The sequence below is a fragment of the Convolutriloba macropyga genome, chromosome 2, assembly GCF_964194025.1.
Source record: "Convolutriloba macropyga chromosome 2, txConMacr16.3, whole genome shotgun sequence".
NCBI classification, from domain to species: Eukaryota; Metazoa; Xenacoelomorpha; order Acoela; family Convolutidae; genus Convolutriloba; species Convolutriloba macropyga.
Window position 1 is genome coordinate 55,678,328 of NC_134469.1, and position 20,613 is coordinate 55,698,940.

At 31.9% G+C, this 20,613-nt stretch overlaps 1 protein-coding gene across 1 annotated transcript in view; it reads left to right on the forward strand.

The window, feature by feature from the left end:
• The window catches only part of LOC142335363 (uncharacterized), a 49,519-nt gene extending 35,847 nt beyond the window's left edge, over nucleotides 1-13,672 (forward strand). Inside the window, exons 2-3 of the mRNA XM_075383824.1 lie at nucleotides 8,890-8,966; nucleotides 13,264-13,672. Of these exons, the coding sequence (XP_075239939.1) occupies nucleotides 8,890-8,966; nucleotides 13,264-13,355 (169 nt within the window). The 3' untranslated portion in view covers nucleotides 13,356-13,672. The remainder of the gene's footprint in view (nucleotides 1-8,889; nucleotides 8,967-13,263) is intronic.
• The last annotated feature ends 6,941 nt before the right edge of the window (nucleotides 13,673-20,613 follow it).

The following is a 20,613-nucleotide window of genomic DNA, read 5'->3' on the forward strand; positions in this document are numbered from 1 at the left end:
TTGGTTTAATTACTTTAACTGAATGAAAAATTCACTCAAGTATGCATTTGGAGTAGTCTGTTCCTAACAAAAAGAAAATTAGCGGAATCTCAAATCAATTTTTCATACAGAAATGGAAAGAAAAAGAAAGAAAAAGAATAAAGAAAAGAATTTACAAAATATTTATGTTATCAAAAACAAAAATAGTGAAAAAGTTGTGTTGGATATTGGATCTCGAGAGGGCAGACGACGAGGCCAACAGGCCTGCACAAGGTCCACCCGAATGTGCGTTACTCAAATCGAGTAGAATACGAAGAATGCTAGACTATATGAAACTACTTCATCACTGTAGTGCTGAAAAGGTTTAAATTTAAGTTTCATGTACCAAAAAACACAAGATTTACAAGAGCCAATTCCCTTCCATTTTGAATTGGGACAAGAGTTATTGGCTTTCCAACGAGGCATTTTCAAATGCATCCAAATTTTTCAGTTAAACAAATTTTTAATCAAAATACGCTCTGATTTTGACCCTATTTTTTTCACAAACTATTTGTGAAATGTGAAATTTGCCGCTTTTTGTTGTATTCTTTGTTGTCATGTAGCTTGGAATCATTTGTGATAGCTTTTAGCCGTTTTCTAATATGCAGTTGATGCCCGAAAGCTTTTTACTTTGATACTAGTTGAATATTTCAGTGAAGTTTGTGATGTTGCCAGTATTTGCTTTTTTGTTGCTTCAGACATAAGTTTAGAAGTGAAACAACTCATTCGCTTTACTGCGCTCGAACAGAAATTTTTTAAAATTTTTCGCAAGAATTTGATTTGAAGCTTTTTCTCACTTCGACACAATTTGCTTTTTAGAACACTGGAAATTTAAACAGATCACGTCTGATTGTGCTTTCTAAATAAGCATGTGCAAGTGAAGGAGTTCAGCATAGAGCTTTAAGAACTTTGACATTACTTAATTTTAAAAATTACTTAATTTTGATTTTACTTATATTTTGCAATACTTATTTTCGCTGTCCTTTTAATGTCATTTCAGGTAGTCTCCGCAATCACAATTTTCTTATAAAATTAACACTTGCTAATGATCAATAGTTTAGCTTTGTTAGTTGGTCAGTTGTTTTCGCAATTGTTTAAATTTCCTTGCTCCAATAATTTTCCAACCGGAAATAATTTTCATTTATCTTCACTTCTTGTTCATTATCCCAAGTTGCGCCAATTAATTGTTCCGACCCCTCTTGAGGGGGGAGGAACTATATAATCAACTGGGTTTTTTTTGTTCAAGAGAGTTGAGACTGGTATCATTAGAAAGCTTTTCCAGCGTAGAATATGAATTTAAAAACATTTTTTGATTTTCGTTTTTGACAGGGAGATATCGAGGTTTAAACTTTCGAGAAAATAGAGTGAATTCCGTTGATTTCATTCAAATTTTTCGGAAATTTTGACTAAAATTTTGCCAATTTTGATATAATTTAAATAAATTTTTCATGAAAATGTTGTTAATTTTACGTTTAAAGACAAAGAAAATTGTCGGCTATTTTCATTGAATCTTTTTGTCACAAATTCCGGGTAAAATTTTCACAAAATTCAGACTTTTTCATCAAAAACAGCACGAAATAAGTTTCTTTATTCCACTCTGATTAAATTTGCAGGAAGTGCACACCCAAACACCACTAACGCAATCATTGTAGACTGAAAAAGGGGCTAAGTCCACTTCAACTTCCGTTGAGAGTGCTCTGTAAATAAAACTTTGCCGTTTTTCGCTAACTTTCTTCGTTGATTATCAAAAACGCAGCATTTACTTTTGATTTTTTAACAAAACAAATATCCAAATCAATGACATTCCAACAATTAAACATTCCTAATGGACAGTCAACATTAGCAGGACTAGTTCTGTACCAATCTTGGACCGTTACAATCCAAAAAAAAAAATTCGGATTGTCATCAGTCGGTTTGTTGAAAAAAATTCGATCTTTTTTATATTAATTAAATAACAGAACATTTCAAATCAAAGCTCACTAGTGATAGGTCCTATTGGCTTTTTAATTAGCTCGAAATAAATTTATCTAGTTGATTGCTTGAAAGCTTATGGTCGTTTTGACTTTTAAAATAATTGATTTTTAAATAAAAAATGGCATATTGAAATTTGCCTCCATTTTTTGATTGTCAGCAATCAAAGAATGCTCCTCCTTTCTGCTGAATTCATATTTAATCTTTATTGCGGTTTCAGGCTTTAAGTTATGGTGTTCTGGCTTTGATACTACAAGATTTCACAATTTTTTTTTTTAATTTTTAGGTATTTGCCCATTTTTCATAATTTCTAGTTTTGTCAAATTATCACGTTATTGTCAGTTCATATATCGCATTTTTCGCGTTCAAAATAACATACAATTGATAATATTTAAATCCATAAAGATACAGATTGTGGCTGTTCACCGCTTTGACAATACTTTCTCGAAGAATTTAATTGAATTTTTTAATTCTGTATTTAACTGTCGTTTTTACTTTGTCTTTTTATTCGTATCTAATTTCCTGTACCTTGACCCGATTTGATTGTTTTTTCTTGGAAGAGTAATTGAGTCGATGTTCAGATATTAGAAGATAGATAATGGCTTTCATGACTTTGAAAACAATTGTTTTCCAAAATGAAAAAAAAAACTTTTCTACTTCGCAATTTTCTTCCTTTTATTGTCTGTTTGTTACCTGGTCTCGTTAATTAAAGGCTAAAGATGACATTATTTTTGTCAAGGGAAGGTGGCAAAAGGGATTCGTGTCGCAAAATCTAGTGTTTTTAAAGAATTCGTTATGAATTTACTGGCTTGGAGACGGGTTTTTCACAAAAAATAAAAATTAATTTTTGATTTTTGACATATTTGACGTTCTTTTTGTAGACGTAGGACATGTTCTGGATAATTGCAGGTCTCGAAGGTTTCTTTTGGAAGAATAAACGAACGTATTCATTTTTTTCATTTTCTAATTAATGGCTATCATGTCTTTGGAAATAATTTTTTTTCGATAAAAACAAGTTTTACATAATAGGATAATTGCATGTCTCAAGGATTTCCTTTGGGAGAATGAACGGACCTATTCAACTTTTTAATTTTGTAATTAATGGCTTGCATGTCTTTGGAAAAAAAAATATTTTCGAAAAGAAACACGTATTACATAATTTTGCATTTTTTTCTTTTTTTTTCTATTTGTTGCTTATTTTCATTAATAAGCGGCCACATAATACATTTTTGGTGTTCGACGAAGGTGCAATCGAACATATTTTGGGGGCCAAAGTATGGCTTTACGGCTTCCAAAGCATTTTATGGCAAGTTTTCATTGATTTTTTGTTTGTTGTCTGTTTGTTGTTCTTTTTGTAACTGCATAAAAAACTTGAATACCAAGAGTTCTTAATTCCCTTATATAAACGCATTGGTAATTGTAAACCTGGGATATTTTAGCTGATTCCTAAGGGTTTTCATTACTTTGAAATTATTTGTTTTTTCTTTTTAAATTCAGCAAATTTTCTAACTTTAAGCTTTCTGTTGTTTTTTGTCTAATTGTTACTAAGCTTTATTATGAACTGGTGAATAACCATTTTTTTTCTGGTGAATTACTAGTTGATTGTTTATTTTCAGTTTTATCTGACGCTATTTTGACTTTGTTATTAAGTTTTGTTTTTAAAACGGACATAAATTTTTTGATGTGATTAATGTTTGTTATTGTTGTTTGATTTTGCCGTTCGTCTTTGCTCGCTTTCTTAATATCGGCATATCTCATCAACCTAATGCACATTTTTACTCCATTGAGTTATTTGCTTTGGAGCCTATCTTTTCGTTCATACACCAGTTTTTTTTGAAAAATACTTGAATTTTTTGTGTTTTTCTATCTGTTCCTCATTTGGTAGACAATTATGCCAAAATTGTGGATGAGTGGGGTCGGAACCTTATGTGCAATCGCACATTACCGAGCCGCCTTGTTTCCTTCAGGGTTAGTTTAGGATTTCTCACCACTTATTGCATTTATTACCTTTTAGCAATTGTTAAGGAGTTTTCTTGCGAGAGTTTTGTAATTCTTTGCTAATCTTCTACGCACGGATACATTCTTGTTTATATATTTTGTTCGGTTTTTCGGAGTGTACATAGCTTTGTTTTTTTACGTCGTAAGACATAAATTTAATTCGGTACATTAGCAGTTTTGAACATTTTGCGTGGTCTTTTCAACTTTTCTATATTAGTCTCAAACTTCGATCAAACAATCAATCAGCCTTGAAGAACAATCTGATTGGCACAATAACTTGAATTTATCTGCAGAATTTAACTTGACGGAACAATGGAGTCGATAAATACAAAATTTAAAACTAACGGAATTCATCGCTACTTAAGCTTTGTTTTAGCCCCTCTTATCCTCTTTTGGGAGCAATAGTGCTCTTAAAAGGTAACTGGAGAAATCTATTTGGAATAACACATGCCTTCGCTTAATTGCATTAAACACAATCTTCTTTTTTCATTTTTTTCTTTGCATCATTTAGTCGTAAAGGCGTAATGAGCATCAATTGTACCTAAATTCGGTCGAAGTTCAGTTAACAACTAACAGTTTGAAGCCCCTGTAACGCTATTTAAACTCAATGTTTTCCAAAGCTGATCTTTCAGATAAAATGAAAAGACAAAGATGGTTTTTGTAACTGTTTTCAGAGTTTATTGTCAGATTTTTAGTTTCAAAAGAGAAATTAGACAAAATAAACCTCTCTAAATGTGAGACACTGTTCTCTGGGGTATTTGCGTTCTTACAAAAATAATGTTCAATTTGTATGTTTTGAAAAATTTAACAAAGGCTTTAGAATTTCAATCGGTTTCCCTGAGCTTTCTCATTACATTTGATTTTTAAATTACTCATTGACGCATTCTTGGTATTGTTGTGGCTTGAGGTAACCCGACACCAAACCTTTTTCTGATGGGTGTTGCGAACAACGTAGATTTTAATGTTTTTTTTTTCAAACCTGTCCTCTGATTTTTTTTCAAATTAACACTTTACGTCCAAAGCATAGCGAAAGCCAATCTTTTTGTTTTTAACCTGCTTCAATATTTCAACTCGTTTCAATGCAGTCAATAAGTTTTGAAAATTTGCTTTGCCAGGCCTCAGATTGTCAACAAAATATAGTGCCTTTTACTTCAGTGAAATGAGTTCTAAAATTGCGTTATTACGTTTCAATGCGATGCTTGCGGAAACATGAATCTTTCAAACTGTTTTCCGCCGTATTTTTTTTTGCTAAGGAGGATGAGATTAACATTTTCTTCAACCCTTCTAGCACATGATTTAAGCCAATTAAAACGCATCATTCAACTAATTGCATGAACATTTTTCAATTCCTTGTTCATCTTTTTGAGAACAGCTTGTTCACGGAGAACGGAAATGTGTTGAACACAATTTGGATGTGGCTTTGAAGTGCATTCTTATGGATTGTATAATTTGCAATACATGGAGGATGTTCATGTAAAATTGGACAATGGTAGGCGTAGGTGGGAAGTCTACGAATAACTTGTTTGCTGCATTTTTCAAACCAATCAGCAGTTGGATTGCGCAAAAATATCAAAGGAGTTCTTCTGTTTTTATTAAGTATTCTTTCTGCGTTGCAAATTACTTGGATAATTCTCGTAGGCCATAACAATTTGTGCCCACTTAGAGGTCGCATCAGGGTCATAAATAGGCCCAAATTGGGAATTTAAAATGCCATAAAAACCACAACGATAGTTTAAAATATCACACGCATCAATGAACACTACGAAAGGGTTTTACCATGCTGGGATTAACCTCCATCTTTCTCAAATGGGAAAGACAAACCAACATAACCCCTGTTTAATTATATCAAGATATTTTACCTGTTTTGAGGGCATTTTTTCGTAATAATGCACTAACTGTATAGCTAATCGTTCGAACCACATCAAGATCCTACAAAGCAAAGAGATATCATACCATGCAGAATACAAATCTTTAGATCCATGTAAAAACGCATATCTGATGCACATTTTAAAAATTTACCTATCAAAACATTTTTTAAATTTATTATCTTTTGAAAACTTTCCGTGTTTTTTTTTTTTTCGTTTTTGCTGAAATTAAAAGGCCAATTGTCCTAAATATATTAGTAAAGTTAAAAGTGACTGTCAATAAACAAAAAATTGTTTTATTTTGACCAGAAGTTGTCTTTGTCTGAAGCAAAAACTATTTTTATCAAAAGATCTTTGAAAAAATAAAATCGCAAAATTGTATGCAATTAGATATCTGAAGATATAATTGAAAACGATCTGATATTTTTGTAAAATAAGTTTGGGTGGGACATGCAAAAGAAGCAATGTTTTCCAGACCGATAAAAACCATATTGATACCTTGCTTCTATCGACTGCTTGAGCAGAAAGCCTGAGTTTTCATCCACGAAGTTCACCAAATTTTTAGACTGAGATTTGAAACCAAATCTATAAATTAAAAAATTCTTTGAGGTTCTCCCATTGTGTTCCCGGAAAACTGTTGTTGAAACAATTTTTCTTCATAGTTGCATCAAATGTGCTAAATTTTACCGTTTGCGATTAAAATCTTTATGCTATTATTCCCTAAAATTTACGCATGAGAACCGTCAGAACTTTATTTCAAAATTCAGCTTCTTTGATTTTTTCAGATTTTTTGCTGTTAGTTCTTAAATTAGTTTTTAAAAAAAAGATCATCAATTGTATTTCTTCTTTACCTGCCAATTTTCAACTACTTTAGCAAAATTTAGATCAAATATTTGTAGCGTAATGTGCCATCAATGCGATGATCCGACAAGACAACAAAAGAGAACTCAAAATGTCCAAAAATCAGAAAAAAGTTATGGACACTAGTAAAATCATAGCCAACAAAAATCAAAATTTAAATAATAAAACAGGACTATACACTACATTTTAATTAACTTGAAGGGGATTGCAACATCTTTTTTGCTGAGATTGAAAAAAAGGTGGCAGAATTAATGTTAGAAGTGGCAAATCTCAGAAGAAACAACTAGTATCTTTGAAAACAATTTTTATAAAACCATAAGTCATAACAACCATCAGTTTTCAACAAAAACCAGTGAAAAATTTAATTTGTTACTGCCTACCCAGCAATTTGGGCATGTAATTAGTAGGACTTAGTCAAAAGACTACAAAATAAGAACAAAAATATGTGGAACTCAAAAATTTCTCAAGCAATTTTGGGCAAACGGCATTGAAGCCAAAGAAATCACAGGCTGGAATTATCTTGCATAACTATTGGCCTTAAACTGCACAAAAATTTGATAATCCAAAATTTGAGGTTAGACTTGACAACATTCTGATCTGTAACTAAGATAGAAAAAACAAAAAATCCCAAAGTATATTGAAAGATAAATTGCAATCGGGATATATTTTGAATTCCAAAATTGCGCAATAATTGAAGCAAAACTAGTTGTGTTTTTCAGGTTTGTCCGTTAAAACAGAAAAACTGTTCCAAAATGAACTACGAAAAAGCTGGTTTGACCAAGAAGTAATTATATCAAAAATAAAACATGAAATTTAGATACTTAATGAATTGTAATGGCGAAAAACTAGTATGTATCAACTGAAAGTATTAGATAGTTTCAATAAAAAATTATCAGATGCCAAATTAGACAAATGAATAAATAGACGCATTCACAAGACTACAAAAATAACATCAAATGCTGGCAAAAAATAACTCATTTAGATTTTACAAAAACAAATTGTTGGAGCCATGAAAACAATGAGTTTTTTCAGAAAGCACAATATGAATTCAATGGACCTCATTTACACCTAAATTGGAGCTTTTATCCATTGAATTTTAATTAAAACAAGACTTGCCTGTAATGAGGATAGAAAAACTATTCAAAAAATACTTTTGAACAGACCCCAAAATACAACTCGAATCTTTTTCATCGCAAAAACCAACTAAAATACAAAATTTGGCCTTATTTTTGCTGCGCGGCTGCTAAAAACTGCACTTGATCTAAATAATTGTCTAAATTGTCTTTTGGCACAATTAAGGGATGCATCAAAAGTAGTTGATTCGTTTTTATAAATATCGATTTAAATTATCGAAAGACCGCTAAAATGTTGGTTCCAAAACCCTTCCATAGAAAGCAGAGGTTAAAATAGCCCTTATATGAGTAAAAGAAGAGTGAGATAGCAGTTTTTTGTGTGCACTACTGTTCAAACTGGCCAAAATTTGTCCAAGTAAGCGTATTTGATGCATTTTTTTATGAAAAGAAAAAAAAACAGAAAAAGTTGTTTCATTTTCAAAAATGTAGCCAAAATTATAAGCAAAGCAGTTTGTTCAAATAATTCAGCAAATCTCATTCATTGTTAAAAATAAACCCATGAGACTATTGATAAGATCTTTTCGATATGTTAAAAAAAATTAATCAAAATTAGCAAAAAGATTACGAACAATGTGAACTAAACAAAGGTGGTTAGGCTAACGTTCAGAAAAATTTAAATCCCGTTACTCCTCGGAGAAAAAAGAAAACTGAAAAAAATATGATTATTTGACAAGCTTTCTAATCATACTAGTAAAAACTCTGTACGATTAATTTATCGATCCGTGAAAATTTACTGAAAATGAAAAGACCCAGTTGGTTGGTCGGAACAATTATTAACCTTCGAACCCAGCTGTGTTTCTTGATCAAACTTATATTTCTATTTCCTTAACTCTTTAAGTATTTAAATTAGTTTGTGTCTCATCCGAACAAAAAAATGGATGCTTCCGGAATCTGAACGGAAGCTGATAGATTTTAACGTTGATTTTGTTTCATTTTTGGCACTGAATTTCTTATAATTGATGATTAAAAATAATCAGCAAGGAGCTCAGTTCTATGACATAAAAGTTATAACTTTCCCAGAAGATAGTGCTGCTGATATTTAGGGACCAGTACCAGAAGTTTGTGTTCGACCTATTTGACACTGGAAAGTACGACAACCGAACTCGGCCCAACTTCAGTCGTAAGTTCTTGGTGATCATCTGAATTTTGCATTTTTTAGTGTATTCTATCTCGAAAAGCCAACCCCCCCCCCCCCCAATAAAAAGCAAACACTGTGAAGTTGATATTGGCGGATACATTGCAATCATGAGGTTGAAAGAAAAGTGTTGTAAAAGTAGCTGTTGGTGTTTATAAATGCAAATTATATATTTAACCAAAAGTTTCACGGCTTTTAATTTCAAAATGCTTCAAAACGCACCCTTCCCTGTCAAGTAAATCATGACAAATTACCTAGCTGATCTGCTAGCTTAACCTTCCCCTCAGATTCAGTACCCTAAATAGGAGTTTTAAAAGCCATACAATTTGCGGTACTTAATCTCAAATTTTTTAGCGGCTGTCGAATTATTTGCATTGTCTATGGTAAAAATATGATGTCAAAGATGGAAAAAGCTTTAAAAAGTCTACATCTAACGTTCGGAAATAAAAAATACCCAATGATGCATCCATCCTTCAGAAATGATTACTACATAAATGGAGAACACGCAACCACTTTTGAAAATTCTAGAACATTCGCCAAATTCAGATTGAAAAACAAACGAAACCATTAAAATTAAGATAAGCACATAAGGATGCAAGATAACATTGCGAAGAGGATTAAAGTAAGCAAATTGATACATCTTATGTTCAATTCTGCAGTCCGATGTTAGTTTCTAATTCTCCAAATTTCTCTGCATTTTAATATTGGCGTTACTTGTTGCAGAACGAGCACGTCACCAATTTTTCCTGTCATCAATTTTGTCAATTTGGGTGGAGTTTATGGTTAGGGAGGAATCAAATTTGAGCGGCGTTACCAAATACCACTCTATACTTCAATGTGAATAATTCGAAGTGATGAGAATAATTTTGTTGTGAATAACTCGAAGATGTGAAAAAATTACCATGTGCCGCTGAAATTTATGTCCATGTATAACTAGAGAGAGTAGTTGGGCTGTCATTGTATTTAAGGCATCCTTGATCGTCTTTACTAGCCCCAATTAAAATGTGCAGGTTCAGCCTTTCTAGACTGTGTTACGTCGGTGGTGGGGTTGTTGAGTACCCAACATGTATTTATAATTCAATTCATCTCTATCCTTGAACCTGTCGGATTAGGAACGCACTAGAATTTGAAAGTAAGTTCAGGCAAATTATTCTACTTTGTCTGATTTACAAGGTCAAACTGAAGATTGAGAAAATGTGGAAAAAGTAGTCACAATCAGACGTGCCTTAAATGTAGTTCAAAATGTGTATCGCCCCTTTGCGGTCAGGTAAAGACGAAAGAAAAGTAATTGATAACGGTATGGGAAAACGTAAATCAACATCTTTGATGTTCTTTCCTTGATGTCTGCTGGCTCTGAGATACGAAATATTTGGATATAAGTTTTAACAAATTGAATAATGCATAAACAACATTACCACTACATATGTCAGGTCTGAAAGAGGTCAATGGGTCGTTTGCAAACTGTATTAATTATTAAACAAAACATAATTAAGGAAAACTAAAATTTCCGCGAATATAATAATTAATATAATTTAATCAACACTAATGTATTTAGATTTACATTCTTTGTTAATCTGTGAAAATAAGTTTTCTGGTTCGCCCCAATCCTGTTTGCCCAAAAATCAGGGCAAAGACTTCGCAAGTCACCGCAAAATTATAGAAAAATTTGAAACGTTTTGCTATTTTTCCCCTTTTCAAGGGCCGAGAAATGAAATTCATTAAAATCCACCATTGGCAACATGCTGGCATCCATTTTTGATCAGTTTCAAAGCTTGAAGGATATTTTTGTAGTTATGAAAAATAATAGTGGTTAGGAATCAAAATAACAGTCGTGAAAGCGCCTTGTTATCGATGTGATAATTCTTAAGTATATTTTGCCGCCTTATCTTTTCCGAATTCCCGACCTTCTGTAATTTTCCTCCAATTAATTAGCTAGAGCTGTTTTGCATTAATTTAAAAATCCAATGGCAATAGTTTAAAAATCCACGGAGACAAATGTTACTGAAATAAAAATTTTCATGAACAGGCGAAACAGTCCCGAATAGCAAAATATTCCCAGACAAAGCAGTCCCGGACAAAGCAGTCCCAGACAAAATGGTCGCAAGAAAGCAAATAAAACAGTCCCAGATGAAATAGTCCCAACTAAACAAAGAGTTAATTTTATGCCCAAGAAAGTTTTAAGTATATTCATATAATGTATGTCAATGAGCAGATATTATGAGCTCATTACAACATAAATTAGTGTGAAATTAAGTGTTTTGAAACAAATTGTCGTTCATTTTTAAATAGTATCATTTAAAAACAATAGACTTTGTTTGTTATTTGTATGTAGATTATATTTACAATAGTCTCATAATTTATTCGGGACTATTTTTCTTTTTGTCTGCTTCTACTGGACTATTTTGTCCGGGAATATTTTGGATATTACAACTGTTTTGTCTGGAACAGTTTTACCCGGACACAAAAAATTTTTCCTGTTCAGAGCTATCAGTTTGTCAACGTAAATTATTGCTAATGCAAACTGAAATACTTAATTTTGTCATTAGGGAAGAAGTTACAAAAGTGATTTGTTATTTAAAATTTTTTTGCACTCTTTAAGGTGAACAAGTTTAACTTCCGGTGTCTTTAAAACTATGATGGCTGTTGCCAAATGAATTGAAAGATGTTACATACTACCACAACTCTTATAACTTTGTGTGAACCTTATTAGCCGCAAAATATATATTGGTCCGCATAGACTGGCATTAATTTTATACTGTTCTTATCAATTTTTTACTGCTTTTAAAAATTTGGTCAATTTTAATATCCTCCTTCTCAAATTGAAACAAATTGTGCCTGCAACCTATGAACAAAATTACTGCTATAAAATCCGTTTTTGTTGAACAAGTAAGAATGGGCAATCAAAGGGTCTTTAATTTGGTTCTAATTCTTTTCACCCATATTCATTAAAACCCCGAATTTTTCACCCCTCTTTTAACCCCTCTATCATTTCACCATCTAATCATTTCATCCCGTCACTTAGCAGTCGACATTAAAAGCATGTTTTGTCATAATTAAGCGGATAAATTAATCCCACGTTCGGTTGTGATAGTTTCATATCAAGTCCCATGGGCCGCTGAGGCATGGCCATGACCCGCGAGGCATGGCCAAACGATTATATTGCTAATTTAATTATCCTTATTTTATAGAAAGATTAAAATCGGGGTGAAATGATAGAGGGGTTAAATGATACAGGGGTCATTAAATCGGGGGTTAAATGATAGGGGGTTAATTGAGTAGGGGTGAAGAACGGGACACACTTTAATTTTATTTATTTTCTTGACATTATTTTTAAAAATTAGTTAAATCATTTGCGCACTCTGTTTTTGTCAATTGCGGTAACTTGTCAATTTTACTGAACCTTTCAAGCAGTTGTGAGTATGTAGAGAAAGAGCAACCTATAACAAGCGAGTTAGATTTCTCTATGTATCAATGATAGCTATAGTTTTGTTATTCATTTTTTTACGAAAGAACTCTAACTCACTTATATATCTTAGCCACCTGTGAAAGTATAGGCGAAATTTAACCTTAAATTTTGTACAGAAAAAAAGATCGTTCTATAAAGTTTCGAAAATCCTAATAGCGAAAGGTGATCCAATTCTGCTGTTTCCCTGTCCTTAGATCCAAATTTAATTGAAAGTTCGACACTAAAAGTTTATTTTAATTTCAAAATGTTTTATTCTACTGTATCTTTTGGCATGTAGTGTTCAAAATAAACGCCGAAGCTACTAACTATTTTAAAAGTTTATAATTCGTGGAGCACCTAATAGAGACAAGTTATCTTACAATATTTAAAAAGACTTGCTGGAACCTGTAACGTACGGGTTTTTTTAAGAAAATTTAACAAAATTGGTGAAAATTTGTAAAAGCTAAAAACGAGTTGTTAGAACCTGAAACGTATACTAGTATGCTTCTTCTTTATGCAGCCTCGTAACCTATTTGTAATAATACTTAATCATGTAGTTCATAAAGAGACAGAATTTTAGCTCGAAGAATCTTTTTCGTACATAGAGGAAGCACTTGGGAGAACGTTCAATATATAGGCAATGAAGTTAATCGACGATGTGGTTTTCTTTACTGCTTCCATTGGATTGTGAAATACTTTGGAGTACACGAAATCTGAACTGGAGCACTTCAAGCTCAAATTTGCTGCAAGATCGCTCAGTTAATTAATTAAAAATTGTATTGTATGTTTGGATTTATAAAACTTTCTGGGTCATCGGTGAACTTTAATGTGTTTTAGGAAACCCAGACATGGTCAAAGTGAGGCTATACATTGAGTCCCTGGGGCCCGCTTCAGAAAACGAGATGGTGAGTAACTCAAATTATATTTAATTATACGTTGAAGTGGAGTTATAATTAAAAAAATGCCCTGTTTGAAGTTACAGCAGATCTAATTTGGCTTCCGTAAAAGTACTGAGGTCAAAAGAGCTCGGATACTCAACCCCCTGTTGGTCTTGAAGCATAAATACCTAAAGTTATTAACCGGACATAAAGTCAACACACACACAAACTGCTCTTTTTTTACTTTTTTCGCACAACTGTATTCAACCTCTTTATGGTTGAATTGCGTTCGAAAGAATTATACAACACGCTGCTATAAAACGTTTCAGGCCTAGTGCAATGATATGAAACACAAAAAGAGACGTACTTCTACGAAGAGTCGCCAATATGTCCATAAGTTTTTCTCTAAAAATTAAAAAAAAAAACGTGAAGTAAATATACAATACAAATAACTTTCCTAATGTTTTGTAGACAGATATTTGTTGACAGATATTTGTATACGAAGATGAAGAACAAATCACAAAAAGGAAACACAAAATTATGAGGCAATTGTCAATTTCAAATTTAAGTTACTCTAACACTGATCTCCAACAATGACGGTCATAGGTTTATTTATCTAATACCTGATTTGAAAAGTTTATTTTTCAATTTAGTTTCTTTTTGTTCCGACCACTTTAGTGAGGACGGAGGAACTATATACTCAAATGGGTTTTTTGTTCAGAAAATTTTGGCCGATCGATATATTCATCTTACAGAGTTGTGAGTGGTATCATTAAAAAACACGTACCCTGGAGATAGCGTATACCTTGATGAGGAAAACACGTATACCTTGGAATAAAGAAGATTTTTCGAATTTCGTTTTTTACAGATAGTTGTCAAGTTTTAAACTTTGTGACTATTTGACGGTTTTTTTCACATTTTCAATAAATTTTGCTAAAATTGCGCTCAATTGTGCTAACATAAAGTAAAACGAGTTAAAAACTTTTAACGGCAGAGTGCTATTGTTACAGTTAGAGATAGTGGAGTGCTGCTGAATTGTTTGACTGGAGTTTTTTTGGCTAAAACTCAATTTTTCAGAACTCAGATTTTTTTCATCAAAATTTGCACAAAGTATGCTTTTTTGCTCCACTTTGTTTAAATTTGCCCGAAATGGAGACGTAGAAACCGCTAACTCGATAATTATACAAAATGCACCAATGTTTTTTTAATTTTTGAAGTAATTCACTCAACATTTGATCTTATTTGCAAATATTTGGAACACTTGGGCGGTTTTTTGGGCGTGCGGCAAGGTATATGTTTAATATTATCAATTATTTTTACAATCAGATTTTTTTATTTTTATTTTGGTGCTGCCTTTTCCAAAAATTTTGCTTTTGTCTTTTTAATGTTAATTACTGACAAAATTTTAATTCACAGCTCCGGTAATGGCTGCTCCCATTGGCGTAAAAATGAGGCTGAATATAGATATAATTTGTTTTCACAGAAAAAAATGGTTTTAGTGGCTTTGAAGGACAGTTTAAAAAAATTTAACTGAATTATTATGTTTCGCTTTCAGTTGTTAATTTCTAGAAGCCTGAATACAAAATCTACCCTTCAGAGATGAAAATGGCCTCTTGAGGTGCAAGTGAACCTCAGTGATTTTTCACCCATGAGAAGTAAGTGAACCTGTATATGAATTCAGTTGTTGGTTAATGTCTCTTATGTCATTGAATGTTTTTGTTTTAAAAATTCGTCAGTGCATCTTTGAACTTGTAAGTCAACTTGTAAGTGAACTTGTAAGTCATTATTTTTGTCAATTTTTAGTTTATTCTCAGTAAATACAAACATTCTTTCTTATAGAATACAAACTAATTTTGCGGCGGTTTTCATACTAAGTTTAGTGATTTTTGTGCATAATTGCCCATTTTTTCTGTGGTTTGTGTTTCGTTGGAAAAACCGTATCGTTACTTAACAATCTAACTGAAAAACGTGACAAAATTTGTAACTGAACATTTTTATTGTTTGCATATCATATGGTTTTAAGGGCGGCGATATCGTTCTCTTGCAGAAAATGGTGTGCTGCCTTTTAATTTTTGTTGTCATTTGCAAAATATGGGGTAATTAAAGGTCTCAGTGACCAACACTCATACATAAATGAAATTAATTATTCATAGTTTTAATTAGCTACCGGTTTAATTGACTTTTAAATTAAATTTTTCCCAAAAATTTAAGAGTATTGTTCGACTTATACTTTATTGTTCTGGTTTACATTTTTTGCTTTTTACAAAGTTGTATCGTTATCTTAACTTCGCTTCATTATTGAGAGACCACTAAATGTTATTTTGAACCAAACAATAATTTTTCTGTTGGTTAAACGTTTTGACTGATGTCTTCAGGGCTTTGAATATTTGTTTAGAGAATTACTTTGCGAAATTTAGATCAAATTCAACTTTTATGGTTTTTTTGCTTTCTTTTTGAGATACAGAAAAGACTTCGATGTTCAAAGTAGACTTACAAAAAGATGCAATTTTCCTGCTGATAATTTTTTATCAATTGAGTGGCTTAATCACAATGGTTTTGTAAAGTTGTTTGTGAAATTTTTCAGCTTGTATTAAATTTTATTGTACATTCTTTTAACTTTGTTTCGCTAATAACAACAGCAAATAGTTTTCAAAGAAATTGCAAGATAAAATGTATACTCTTCAAGTCGAAAGCTTATGTTGGTTTTGAATTTTGAAAGTTTTTCTTTATTAAAAAAATACAGTAGATTTCTGAGATTAGCAAATCTGATTTCTGTTAATTTTTAGCTTGTAATCTTTAAAGACAAGTCACATCCCTTGTCTACCAAACCACAATTTGCTCCCAAAAACGATTTTATTTTTCTCAAATAGTCTCTGTTCTTGGTACAACCAGTTTTCATAAAAGATACATGATTTTTGTAATTTCGTCAATTTTTATGGGTTTTTGTTTTCCTTTCACAGTACCAGAATAATGCCCAATCTTCTGATAATTTGACAAGAAAAACGCACTTAGAAGTTTTTAATAATTTTAACGAATAGCTTATGTTTTAATTAGCTGGAATATCGTTTTCCTACAATTTTTAATTCTAAAATGTTTTCCTGCAATTTTTGTTACTTTTTTGCTGCATTTCTTGACTCTTTTTGTCGTATCCTGGATTATTGAAACGTTTCAACCACTTTCTAAGGAGGCATAAAAGAATATCTCAATAATATCATTTGATGTAAAATGATTCTAACCAGTTTGACAAAACTTTTTTTCAATTTTTTTTTGAAACGTCGCCAATTTCTTGTCGACTTGTTACCAAGTCGCTTTGAGAAACAAATTCACTTTTTTTCTAAAGAAATTGGGGTTAACCTTCTTTAAAATAAGTTTTATCTGATGCCATTTTGATTTGGTTATCAATGTTTTTCCGAAAATGTACAGTAATTTTTGGTCCTGACTAATATTCGTAGCTTTTTGATTTTTATCGCCGTCTTTTCTGGTGGTCTTATTATGGCAACCACAGGTCTTATCGGCCCTCTAAAGATGATTGTTTTATTCATTTAGTAGTATGTTGAACTAAATGTTGATAAGGTTAAATTTTTGTTATCTCTTCTTCATTTGGTAGACATTTACGTGAAAAATGAAGATGAGCCAGGTTGGAACTTTATGTGAAAACGCACGTTACCGAGCCTCCTTCTTTGATAATAAACTAGAAGTGAAAATCAAATTTGGTTTTTCCGTGTTATCTTGCTAAAATCTTCAAAGTATTGTTCAGCAACTGTTCAGAGAGTTTAATAATGATATTGTGTTGAGTAAAGTAGATAAAAAGTAGATTTCTCATATTTTTTTTTTGCCTTTTTCAGACAAAATTGATGTTTTACAGAAATGAAAACAAATGATGATATTTAAGTGCTTTAAATATAAAAATTAAACTTCTATTCAAGTGCTGGAAATATAACGATTAAATTTCAACCGAAACAAGGAGAATCGGTACTGTGCGTTGGCAAATATTGTTCCGACCCCGCTCAGCCAAGTTTTTCTTATTAAATGACCATCAATTGAGGAAGAAATATAAAACTTTCAAAACCTCGTTTTTTGGTCAAACACAATTGATATCCAATTACAAAATCGCCATAAACTCAAACTTTTCCACAAAATTTAAAAAAATCCTCATGAGAATGCTGATGAAACGGTCGATATCGAGACAAAGACACAAAACAAGCAACAATGACAAGTGAAAACAACAAGCTTTAATTAAGAGCAAAAATCAGTGGCCATCATAAAAAACCTTAATGATAAAACCAAAGTAGTTTCATACGAAAAACAATCTCAACAAATTGACATAAAGTTCAACAGAAAACAAAACTGTCTTTATATAGCAAAATTAACAAGTAGATAAAACATAGGGATCAAAATTATATAAGACGTTTATAATTGTTCAAAACAACTAATTCCAAAGTAATGAAAATATAGCTTTAAAGAAAATTTTTGAATGATTCAATTTAAAACTCCCTCAATCAGTGAATGGTGTCGTTATCCCGAGTGCTGATTGATTAAAGAACAAACAAACTCAATGGAAATTGGACAGAAAACGGTGTGGAAGCCTACATATTCATAGTTTTTTGCTAATAAAATTTCACATAATCAATCGCGCTCACTTTCCTTGCCATTATTTTGTTACTTGACTTTTGATATGATTATACAGGCGGTCAATAATTTGAAAAATGGACAATACAGAAAAAAAAGAACATCAACAATTTGACAAAAACCAAAAAATTATAAATGTTCTTAGTAGCAACAACAAAAAGCAATTATATAATTGACAAAGCAGCAAAGCAAAGCATACTGAAATCGAATTATTTGGAAAAGAATGTTGAGACTAATCTTTTTTGCTAAGACTACGATAAACAATTGCCGAGATGAGTGGAAAAAAGTGACAAATATTCAAAAAAATTGTTTTTATTGCTTCAAAGGCTTACACGCTAACAAACATAGGCTTTCAACTAAATCGATTGTATATCTCATTAAAAAGACTAAGTCAGGAGAACAAAAAATAACAACGCTAAAAGGCGGAGTTCAGAATTTCAAGAACAATTTTCCGGAAACAGTACAGAAGCCAAAAACCATTCGCTTCTGGTTGAAATAATCTTGCATTTTTTTTCATTATTTTTTTCAATAATTGAGCTTTAATTTCACATCATTTGGTTCTTTAATTATCAAAAAAAAACAAATTAGGCAAGTTTTTAATGACAGCGCCCTTAGTTTGTTCATGAGCTCCTTAGATAAAGAATTAGGATTTTTCAAAATTAGGCTCATTCATAAAACTACAATAAGAATATCAGATGCTCGCAAAACTCAAGTTCTTGAAAACAGAGATTTTGTCGGAGCGATAAAAACCGTAATTTTTACCCAATAAAACGCAAAATTTATCAACTTGGTGTCATTTGAACACAAATCGGACTTCTCATCAATTGAACCTCCAAATTACGAGAAATTTGTCTGTAATTTGGATGAAGAAAATGCAAGGAAATTCTTTAAAAAGGACAGACCAACAAACAAACCGAACAGTTTTTCTTTGCAAAACTGGCCCAAAACGATGGAAACAAAACTAGCCTTGATACTGCTGCGCGGTTGTATAGGGTGTCATTGTCCCAGGGGATTGTCTTATAGATTATTTGGCTAGGGAAATCTTAATGTATCAAAAGCAAATTATGCATTTTAATAAATATTGATTTAAAATAACAAAAGACTGCTAAAATAGTAGTTGAAAAACACTTTTCCTGGAACCGGAGGTAACAATAGCGATTATTTGAATAACCGAAAGATGTCTTAGCAGTTTGTACGTCTACCGTTCAGTTTGTGCGAAGAGGATGAAATGTTCGTTTTTGATTTTTGTTTTGAGTTTTCAAAATTTTAAACAAAAGTTTAGCCAAAAAAGATGTTTCAAACAGCTCAGCAACTCTGTTTTCTATTTGAAAGTAAAACCCATGACACTATTGTTAAAGTGTTTTTCTTAGTTTTAGCAAAGCTCATCGAAACTTCAGCAAAATTGCCCAAAAATATGGCCAAAACAACGTAGTGAGTTTCATGTTCACAAAACTTTAAACCTCCATAACTCCTCGGAAAAGCGAATATCTTTTTACTTTGAAGTTCTAGGTTTGACTATCTTTCTAATGATACCACTGACAATCGATCGGCGAAAGTTGACTGAACAAAATAATCCAGTCGAGCATATAGATCCCTCGACCCCACTAAATTGGGTCGAAACAAAAAATATTGATCTGGACAAACAATATGACTATAGCTTTGAATGTTGGTCAAGGCTATTTCTTAGCAGCCTGACGATCTTAATATCAGTACAAATTTGATTGCTAAAATCAAACCCACTTACCCAAAAACCTTTTATTTTTTTATATTAATGAGACACCAAGGCATTGGGATTATCAGAACAATGATGATAATATGATAGTTTTAAAAGCAGATATTTAAAATAGACGAAAAAATGTGTGATGGGAAAATTAGTTACAGCATTCACTTATATCGATCTAAATTTTTTCATTGTAAGGTTCCATCATTGTCCAAGGTCCAAAGCCAAAAGAGGTTAAGATTTTTTAATAGTAGTGGCATACGCTCGAAAACATACGTTTTCTTATATACGTTCGAAAATATACTCACCACTGGAAAAAACTTGTCATTTTTCATATGTTTGCCTCAAATGCAAAAAAAAAGAGATTTTTAGATAAAAGGACACTCAGATTGGTATGCTGCAACAATTTACTGATGTTCTTTGTTTATTACAGGATGGAAAACTTTAATATTCGAGAAAATGGAGACTTTTGTAGAATGAGGTTGTTCACGTGACATCTGTTCAAAGAAAAAGTCATTTTAGATTCATTTAGTAGCGTCGTAACTGCATGGGTATACAACCTTTGGAGCGCTTTTCTTTAATTGCAAAGACCTTATCGGCTTAGAAATTACCATTTGCTACGAACTTTAACAGCAGTATGCTGTCATTTCTTCATTGCGCGTAATCGCGGCATTTTTTTGTTTTAATTTTTTTTCAATTTCATTTAAATACTCGAATTAAACTGATTTGAAGCATTCTGCCTCCGGAAAAATATGAACAATGACTATCGACAAAGCTTCAACGAACATAGTATTTTGTGCTTGACAAAAAGCAGATGTACAGAGATTATTTTGTCTATCGGTGAATGTAGTTCAAAGCAAAAAATTATTGCCGTGCCTCCTTGAAAACTTCTTAGGAGATATTTGGTACGGCAAACGGGATAATTCAGCCAGGGACCGCGATATGGAAAAAGCACTTATG